Source organism: Glycine soja, chromosome 16 (assembly GCF_004193775.1).
Source record: "Glycine soja cultivar W05 chromosome 16, ASM419377v2, whole genome shotgun sequence".
Classification (NCBI taxonomy): Eukaryota; Viridiplantae; Streptophyta; class Magnoliopsida; order Fabales; family Fabaceae; genus Glycine; species Glycine soja.
In genome coordinates, this window is record NC_041017.1 from 35,019,104 (window position 1) to 35,029,509 (window position 10,406).

The 10,406-nt window shown below is 30.8% G+C and overlaps 1 protein-coding gene and 1 long non-coding RNA gene across 2 annotated transcripts; one reads left to right on the forward strand and one right to left on the reverse strand.

Moving 5' to 3' along the window:
- Positions 1 to 1,157: 1,157 nt before the first annotated feature.
- LOC114389271 lies at positions 1,158 to 3,791 on the reverse strand. Its single transcript, XR_003661735.1, has 4 exons — positions 3,493 to 3,791; positions 3,362 to 3,411; positions 3,191 to 3,278; positions 1,158 to 1,607 (listed from the first exon to the last, which is right to left on the reverse strand). It is a non-coding gene; the product is annotated as an uncharacterized LOC114389271 (long non-coding RNA).
- Positions 3,792 to 4,155: 364 nt separating this feature from the next.
- LOC114390467 lies at positions 4,156 to 5,148 on the forward strand. Its single transcript, XM_028351206.1, has one exon. The coding sequence runs from the start codon at positions 4,293 to 4,295 to the stop codon at positions 5,010 to 5,012; it is 720 nt and encodes a 239-aa protein (XP_028207007.1). The 5' UTR covers positions 4,156 to 4,292; the 3' UTR covers positions 5,013 to 5,148.
- The last annotated feature ends 5,258 nt before the right edge of the window (positions 5,149 to 10,406 follow it).

Genomic DNA, 10,406 nt, shown 5'->3' on the forward strand with positions numbered 1-10,406 from the left:
GTTAAATGATTTTCAACAACCCTATATATCTTCTAAACAAAATTGAGGATTCTAACAAGTTTGTTTGAAACTGAATATCATGGTATCCAACCAATCTTCTCATCTTCTCCCTTCCTTAGGGTCATCGCCAACCCGAAATTATGTCGACTCCTCTTCCCATGGCAGGTGAGCCCCAGACATCCTAGTTTGACCCGACCGGGCAACCATTCGAGTCTGACCTCATATTGGCTACCAAGGTCAAGGACAAGAGTTCCGCCCCCTTCCTCTCCACCCTGGATAACACTAATCTTTATTCGCTCATTCTTACCCCTACTTAACTTGGGATTCATGTTTTTTCAACCCCTTAAAGACAATGCGTTATGAATTGGGGATGGTAGGAAATGGATACATTAGAGGAGATGGTCTGCCACAGGATGATCCTCCGGCTCACTTCTTGTAAAGCAGGCAAGCTCTCTTTCCTCGCGGTCTAACACAAATGATGAGAAATTTTAATTGAATTCTATAAACATATATAACTTTTACATACTTAAAATTACTAAATTTGAAAACAATCTTATTAAACATGTAAGGTAAGTTTTATATACCTCAACATCATGAGTCTGTGATGCATTTCTCATAGTAGCAAGAAAGTGGACATGATATTCATCATTCGACTTCCTAATTTTACTTTTACTGTTAAGAATTATTATACCGGGATACATAATGCAAAAGAAAAGGACAGAGTTAGTTAGGAGAAGGAAAATAAAATAAACCTCAATGCCGCCTCTCTTTTGTGACGAATAAATTAAAACAAACAAGACATGTCAAAATACAACAAGGTTTAGGACAGAAACAGAACTTAGCCGATACAAAACTTTGAATTTACTATGGTGTTGATTTCTTGTTAATGTTTTTTCATTTTTTCTGCTGCGGTACATAATTTTCTTGAAAAACATTCTGATCAAATTTTAATTAGATGGATTTTCTTCAAAATTTAAACATATATTGGAATGGATTCAATAATTTGTGCAGATTAAGTTTAATCTAGGAAAAGAATCATAAAATAAATGACTAAAATGATTAATAAACATAAAAGAGTATTTAGAAAATTACACGTCATTTGATGATTAATTAGGAATTATGTAGTCCATAACCAACTAATAATATCTCTGCCCTAGGGTACTATAATAACATTATAATTTTGCATCTAAAATGTTACAATTAACATAAAAATTGCCAACATCTTAGACAAATTTCATTTTTATCGTTCTATTATAAAGAAGTAGCAGATGACAATTTCCTAATTCATATTTACTTCGACAAATAACCGGTTACAAATTTTGTTCCACAACCTTAGATTACGCGTCCCCAGCTGACATGTAAACATCGCATGCATGCTTGTGCATTAGATTTTCTTTTTTTCTTTTCTTTTTTGGGAAACAATGGTACTAATGTTTAAACCTATAACCACATCCAAATTGTTATACTAGCACGTTCTTAGTGGTTCACTTGTGCAGTAGGGCAATAAGCTGACAAACATCGTCATGTATTACATGTTGTTCTAGTTGCCTAACTCTTGATTCAGCTTCTTCACACTTCTCTTCTGCAAGTGGAAGTTGTGGATACACCTATCAAAATGGTGTGCCAAAAAAAGAATGTATATATTAAAACAAAATCATTTTTATCATGAACAATTTCATGTTCTTCAGCCGTATTATTATTATTATTATTAAAAGACAGCAGCAGTATTCACATAACTGCTAAGTAAGTTACATCTAATTTATAGCCCAAATTATATATGAAACTAAAAAGAAGCTATTTTATCAATATCAAAATCTGAACCGAACGTTCCTACATTTGAAATCAAGAAAACAGATGTCACACGATTTCTTTTTCAAAAAGCACATAGCATTACATATATGATATGCGTTGGAGAGTAAAATTTGTATCTCAATGTGATCCCTAATTAATTTCATTCATGGCATGCATTTTGAACCTATGATTAAAAAATTATGTGATAAGAGGGCTTTCTGGCAAAAAGGAGGAAAGCATTGGTTTATGCCCACCCGGCTGAAAGGAGGCTTTCTGGCCGGTGAAAAAGAGGAGAGAAGGGGAGAAGGAGCTCACAGCACTCTCAAGTGAGTTGGCAGGGACAGGGTCTTCTATCAGGACTCGCAGACAACTTCCAATGCCTTCCAGGCAGAATGAAAAAGCTATGGAAGGACGTCCAAAAGGGACTATCTTCATAGTAAAGAAGCTACGCATGATTCATTATCTGATTTTGTCTTTTATTGCTAAAATCTGATGGGTCTTACTAAATAACCTAAGATATCTCTCTATTAGTGAAGAAATTATTGTATGGTATTCTCTTCACCGATCTTCATTTTGAATTAATTTATATCTTGTTAGAATATAAGTATGAGGTGAAATCACACATTAAATGAAAGTAAAAAAACTGAGCACTCTATATAAGTAAAGAAAAAAACTCATAAATTTAAACCTAAAGGTTTAGATTAAAATGTGGTGTCAATTTTTTTTAATAATTATTCATGATTCATTGGTGTAAATCTTTTCAATTTTTATTTCCTTCAATTCTCCAACATATGTGACCATTATTAACTCTTTTTCATATTGAAAAATATGATTACATGTCACATGGAACAACCACATAATGTAACATGAAAATTAATTTACTTAATGAGTTGTAAAAATTGGACTAGCATTTCTCCTATACATTAATTGGAATTGAAAGAGTAAAAAAGTCATATTATTACATAAATGCAGAAAAGAACCAAGAAGAGGAAGCATATGATGAATCCATAGTGTCTAATAATTTCTTGGAAAAGAAATGTAAAAGCAAATAAGAACAGGAGCAGGCAGCAACATACCTTCTATCTTTTCTAATATCAAGAAGAGGATCTATGAAAAATATCTCCTCTTCGACATCAAAATATTCTCATGTTGACAATAGATATTCAAATTAGCTTGGGAATGCAGGGATTTCTGCAATTCCTAGGTGTTCAATGTACATCCAAATAATTTATAACTACACACATTCAAGATACTGAATATGATGTTCAATTACTGAGACATCAAAAAGTCCCATAAGTTAGCAATATTTTAGAGACATACAATAACATTCTCCCAGCTGCATACTTAATTGGTTAAATGGAGTACATGATATGAGAAGGAGAAGTGAATGCAATCATACCACATTCTGGGCAACGGAGATAGTCCTTTTCCTTTTCCCTAAGAACAAGCCCTGACCCTCCACACACCTCACATCTTTTTTGAGCTATCTGGAACATATCCAACAATGAAGACATGAAACACGGGCTTCATAACTTATGAGTTAGCAGCTCAACCAAAAAAAGTGACTTACAATTATTTTGCTAAATTCAATCCCTGCCACCACAAAAGGGGTAACCCCAGCTGCAAAATACAAACACACAAAATCAAAACCCAATTCCTGAGCACCATTCTCTTTCCATAAAGATAAGCACAAAACATAACTGCAGTCTTTTGGTGCTGCTCTCTAATCAGAATTGAAGTTTCATCTCGATAACATGTTGAATGCAAATCTTTATTAAGCAGATTGATAAAAAAAAAAAAATCTCTAATTTGATTTAAGAATAACTATAAAAAACACCCTAATAAACTGCATGCATCCAAAGTTTTGTTTGTCCTATAAAAACAAACATCACAAGTAAAGTAAAATATCAAAGGTTGTGCTGTGTGACTTAAGGTACGTATAGCTCCAATTTGCCATGTGACTTCCCCCGGAGCAGGGTCAAGTACTGTAGTTATGATTTTGAAATCGTAAAATAAAAATAAAAATTAATGACTTTGAAGTTATAAATAAAAAAAAATTATATTAAAATCGTAAATAATATATGATTTTAGTTAAAAAATAAAAATAAATTGTAATAAATGTTACTACTTTTTTCACTAGGAATATGCACCCACTAGATATATGAATATAATTTTGATATATAAATAAGAAGACTAAATAAAACATGCCCCACCGACACGCGACGCCATGCACGCCAACGCCGGAGTACAAACCAAAATATGAGACCTAAACGATTCTCTTTGGAAAACACGAAGCGACAAAACTCAAATGAATTTTATTACTTTAGACAAAATAGAATCAAAGTCACTATCAACTCACCATGCACGTAGCAATGAACCTTTCCATATGTCAAATTCACCACCAATGCTAAACCCGTAATTCTCCCCCAAACCCCATGCACCTATAAAACCATGAACAACGAGTGAACGAAACGGCGAACAGAACAACAGCAACGTTAACAATGGGTTCTCGGTACGAAGTGGAAGTGAAGCCCTTATCAGCACGCGCGCTCAAGAACGTGAACTGGCGCCACGGCCCCAACCTCCCCTACGTCGTCGTTTGGGCCGACCGAAGCTACTTACTCTCCACGTCCGTGGACGAGAACGGCAACACCGACGCGAATTGGAATGAAACGCTCACAATTCCGTTGCCGGCTAAGCCCCTCGAGGATCAAAATTTGTTCATCCACGTGGTCCACGCCGGCTCGGGGGAGGACACCAAGTCGCTGATCGGCAAGGCTTGGCTCCGGCTGGTGGATATTGTCAACGACTTCGGAATCGGTGAGCGCGTGAGATGCACGCTCTCGCTGAAGCGTCCCTCGGGGAGGCCGCAAGGGAAGGCTGAGGTTAGCGTGACCATCAGGGAGTCGAGCTATGGTGCGCAGGGTGGGTACAACGCACCTCCCAACGGGGCACCACCACAAAAGGCGAATTGTTACGCTACGCCAAGTGGGTATCCTTATAATGCGACGGCGAAGGGATGGGCTACGCTCGCTGCGGTTTTTGGTGGAATATCTGTGGAAGATGCTGAGTATGTTGATGACAAGAATCAAGATGATGCGGAAGAAAAAAGAGTGGAGGATGATCTTGGTGCTGAGGACAAGATTCAAGATAACGTGGAAGCAAGAGTGGAGGATGATCTTGGTGACCATGCTGATGATGATGACGACTTCTGGCGATGACTTCTGTGATGTTTCAGGAGGAGGGAAATAAATGGAACAATAATATTTCAAGTTTTTTTTTTTTTATTTTCAGTTGAAAATATTTATTATATATATATCCTTTTTATTAATGATATCAAAATAATCTTATCAATGCTTATCTTCGTTGTCTTTTTCTAGCGTTGAAAATTCAACAATTAATTTGTTGATAAGAAAAACCTCGAATGTTTTGTAGTAACTCTTGAAATTATTGATAGCATTTGATGAAACTAAAAACATTAGGATAAAATTTTGGTTTCTAATTGCGAGACTTGATGAGAAGGAAGATTTCATATCTGTTGAACCTGAAGCCTTGGCTATTTTAGAGGCTGTTAATATGCTTGGTGATTTAGGATACTATAGAGCCATTATAGAAACTGACTATAAATAAAGAGGTGGATGATAGGATTAAAGGAAAGTGTACGACCCTTTCTGAATTAGCAGTCATTACTAGTATTTGCAAACATTAATTGGCTTTCTTAGTTTTCAAACTTAGAGGTAAGACAAGTTAATTGGGTCGCTCATGTTAGTTTTCAGTTTTTATTTATTTATTATTATTACATTTCATCTTGTATTCAGAATTACATTTCTATTGATATGATATAAGCTATTTGCTTTAAAAAAATGAAACAGGTTGCAAGAGCTTTTACATCGTTTGGGCCGAGGTATTGTTCTGGGAATATGTTGTTGGATGGTTGTTGCTTCGAAAAGAATACAAATAAAGGAATGTTTGGACGTTACATTGCGAAATGTGAATTTCGTGGGGGGAAAAGCGTAACGGGATAATGCATCGTAAGCAATATTAATGTTTCGTGGTTCATTGAAACTTTTTCTTGGGAAGCATTTAAAGAAGTCCAGTGTAACAAAGTGTATTAGCCATTTAATTTTCCCAGTTATGTTTGGACCGAGACAAATGGAGGCACCACCACAGAAGGTGTTATGTGTGTCTCTGTGTGAGCTAGTGGCAAATTCGATGAGTTTGATCAGAGTCATCTTGGAGTTACTACTGAGACGAAACTAAATGTGTTCAAACCCTTAAATGAATTAATTTGTGGGAGGGATTAATTCTTCAAAAGAGACCTATATGTTTATTAGGTTTGTAAATTTATATATGAATTTAATGGTGATGAAAATTAATATGACTAAATTTATTAGAGTAAAAATTAATAAATTTATCATATATGAAATATCATTAGGTGATACATTATAATCAATAATATATTATCTCTTTATATATTATCTGAATTTAAAGTCTTGTATTTTTGTTCTTTTAATTTTTATATATTTGAATTTATTCTCACAAGTTTCTATGCTCTTTAAATGCTTATTTTTTATTTAATATTTTAATTAAACTTTTCTTTTCTACACATATATGATATATTAAAAAATTATTATTTTAATATTTTTTTTTCTTTATTATCTTTACATATGTGGATAAGGGATCAAGTTATTCTAAAAATAATTGTAAGAGAATTTAGTCCAAATATATTTTTTATTGATTTTTATTTTTCAAAATAAACAACCCTCACTAATTCACCGTGTGGAACTTGCTATTGTTTTAAATTTGGTATAGTATAATACCGTGTGAAAACCAAATCATACTGTTTGTAAATTTTGTAAATTGTAAACTCAATCCAAAAAATTAAAAATTGTAAAAACCAAAAATCTAAAAGATGAGATATTTTTTTGGTTTGATTCAATTTTTGAATCTGGTTATAAAAAATATAAATTAAACCAAACAAATTATATATTATAATTATATTGATTTTTATGGTGATAATTAATAATAATTATTAAATAACTTATTACTTTTCATTTGTTTTATAATCAACATGTACATCTTACTTCCAGTATGTTAAGAAGGATATATACTAATATTATTGTTAAAAAATAGAATTAAATATCAAAGTGATACATAAATTATTATTATATTGCAAAAATAAATAATAATATTATTTTATAATAATTTTAAATAGAAGTGAATATAATAATTTTTAACTAAAATATGTTTAATAAAATTTAATAAAAATAAAATTTAAAAAAATATAACTTATATATAATAATTATGTAAGTTTAATTGATAGATTTAAATTATGATAATAGATTAAAAAATAAAAAATTATGAAACCAAATCAAACCAAATTATAAAAAATTAATTTAGTTTAATTTGAATTTAATGTTATACTTTGATAAAATCAAATCAAACATACATTTTATTTTATATTTAATTTAGATGATTTTTTTTCATCTAAAAATCAAACCAAATCACACCTGTAATCATAAAACGAAACTAATAATTAGAGCTATAACAATGCAGTCGTACTATCATGAGCTTTCTAAAGTGTAAAGAATAGGATTGGGTTCTCTCCTTGTATTCTTTGTGACTTTAACATGCATAGAGATGTTTTCGAGGAGTCTTCTCTTGGAGGGTTCCATTATGCCAGTTTAATTTTGATTGTTTGTCAAGGCTAAATTATATCTTGTGAAATTGAAAGCAAAGCTCATGTAATTACTTATTAGTGATGAAATGATAAAAATGAAATTTCAATTATGTGTTTAGGTAAGTTAGGTAAATTTATGTCAATTTTTTTAAATACATTTTTTATATTTAGTTTTATTATTAATTAATTAGTTACAAAAAAAATATTTTTATCAATAAGAGGGTTTAGTTCATCAGGTTGGATAAAGTATATAAATCATTGTAAATCTTCTACTAGTTGTATTTGATTCCTATGGATAAAAAAGAAATATATTTTTATCAATAAGAGAGCTTAATTCATCTGATTAAATAAAATACATAAATTATTGTAAATATTATATTTCTTATAGCCGATCATCACTGGTAAAAAAATTTTTTATCAACTCTGTTGGTTTTGTAATGGCAAATTGATGACTACATTTTTGTTGAAATAAGCATGTTAGGGTTAATAAAATAAAAAAACTAACGGCCAAATTCATATGTTTGTTCACAGATGATAACTAAATTATTGTATTTATTAAACTTGGCCTTTGACAATTAGTAACAACTAATGGTCATCGGTAACAAATAAAAAAATTCCAACAAATTGTTATTGACAGCTTCTTTGTTGGTAGTTGTTATTTTTTCAAATAAAATAAAATAATTTTTAATTTTAATTTTAAGTAATTGACAATATTAGTATTTTTTGTTAAAGTATTATTTTTAGTCTCTTTTTATTTATTTTATTCATTTTAGTTCATTTACTATTAAAAAGTTGATTTTGATCTCTTATATATTTTAAAATCTAATCAATGTTATTTTACATTTCAAATACTTTGGAAGCTTAAAAAGGTACATGAAACAACATTAGAGGTGCAGGAAGCAATTGCCCAATATCCAACCCAAAAGAAACTCCAATAAATTAATCGGTCATAGCGTCAAAAAAGGAAGGTCCATTATCTACGCTCAATAAGGGAGGGGTGTCCATATAATGAAAGGGGAAAGGGTATTAAAAGGAATAGTCTCAAACAGGAAAGAAGTATATTACATTATGAAGCAATGACTAATAAGTTATTGGTTGAATTTGATTTTTTTAAATAAATTTTTTTATCTTGTAAATAAAAATAATGTGATTGAAAAAATAAAATCTCTTCAAGATAACTAGTAAGATTCCTTGACAAAAATGAATGATCGACAAAATCAATAAATATTTCGTATCAATAATATAAAAAATAATATTATATGAAGAAATGATATAAGAAAGCAACAACTAAATTTTCTGAAACATATTGGTTTATTTTCTAATTTTTAAAATAGAACATCAAGCATATCTAGTGCTCCTGTTCACCGATTGATTTATTTTCTAATGAAATCCTCTTGAAGTATAATTATAAAACTCGAATTAATCATGGACATAGTAAGTCACTAGATCAGAAGTCAACCGAATCACCCACTAGTTGACTTGAATGACTTAGTATAATTAATATATATATATATATATATATATATATATATATATATAATATTAATTTCTGCATTTATTAATCAAATAGTTGTGATAGTTTAGTGGTTTGGCACCTACATTCTTCAAGGTCACAGGTTTGATCCAGCCAAGGGATTTTTTTATTTGGTTAATTAGTTTTCATTCATAAAGCTAATCTTCTTTTAAAATTCATGAGCATTTCTTCTCAAAAAAGAAATAGGGAAGCTGCAAGAGTAGTGTTGTCAGACTCGAGCACATTCATTTCAACAAGCAACTCGAGCTAGCATATTTAAGGAATTATTTATCATGATAACCATTTGATTTAGAGGTAATTTTATAATTAATTAGAGGACAAAATCATATAAAAAAACGTGTAAACCAAATAAGATAATTGCTATTATGATAATTATAGATTATACCTATTCTGACTACCTATTTCACCCTTCTCCAAACTAATTCAACCCAAATGCAGAACCATTTTACTCTGCAGCTGAAAGAGGGTCTGTCTGCTTACTCAACTGCGTTCACATGGTTCGTTCTATATGCATTATTTTTTTCTTTTTTGGGTATGGAAGCAAAGTGTCTTGTCATGATTCAAGGACTCAATGAAAGAAAAAAGAAAACTAAAAAATGCATATTTATTAATGTATGATTATTTTATCAATAAATGTTAATTGGATTAGATCCTATAATTTTTCTCTTCCTTATCCGCTAACCCTTTTTGATGCATGCTTGCTTTCTGCTTCACAACATAAACTCATTTCAACTCACGTTTATTTCATTTGGATTTGCTACACTATATTGTATTGGAAAGTGATGCATGGAGTTCTAAATGGTAGATGACACTTAAAGAGATAAAAAGATAAATATAAATATAATAGATGATATAATGTAGTAGCAATAAGATCATAAACTTAGAAAATCTCAAGGTCCTATGATATCGTTGGCTATGCTATTGTTAACTCGTTGACAAGTGCACCAAATTATCACAAGTAGTACAGTACTCAGAAGTCCGAGTGTCGAATTCACAGGGACTTTGTTTGTACTTAGACTAATGCAAACCTAATTTACAAGCAAAAGATAAGAAATTTAAAATAACAAATAGAAAAAGATAGAAGATAAGGTAAAGGAAAGATAAAAGATTTAAAGATAAAATTAGAAGATAAAGTAAAAGATAAAAGAATTAAAGATAAAATTAAAAGATAAAGAAAAGATAGAAGATTAGAAGAGTGAAAGATAAGAAAGATAAAAGATTTAGATAAAAAAAGATAAATTCAAGATAAGATAGTGTTGAGAACTAACTTGCCTTGTCTGCTTAGGATGTATGAGTTTATGATTTTTTTTCTTTACCAATTCAAGTGATCTTATCCTACCAACATCTATTCATTTATTTGTCCCTGATGCCTCATGATGACAAGTCTATTTTACATATCTA

What these genes read in the sequence shown, in the direction of transcription:
- LOC114390467 (XM_028351206.1), top strand. Translation starts at nt 4,293, where the DNA reads ATGGGTTCTCGGTACGAAGTGGAAGTGAAGCCCTTATCAGCACGCGCG.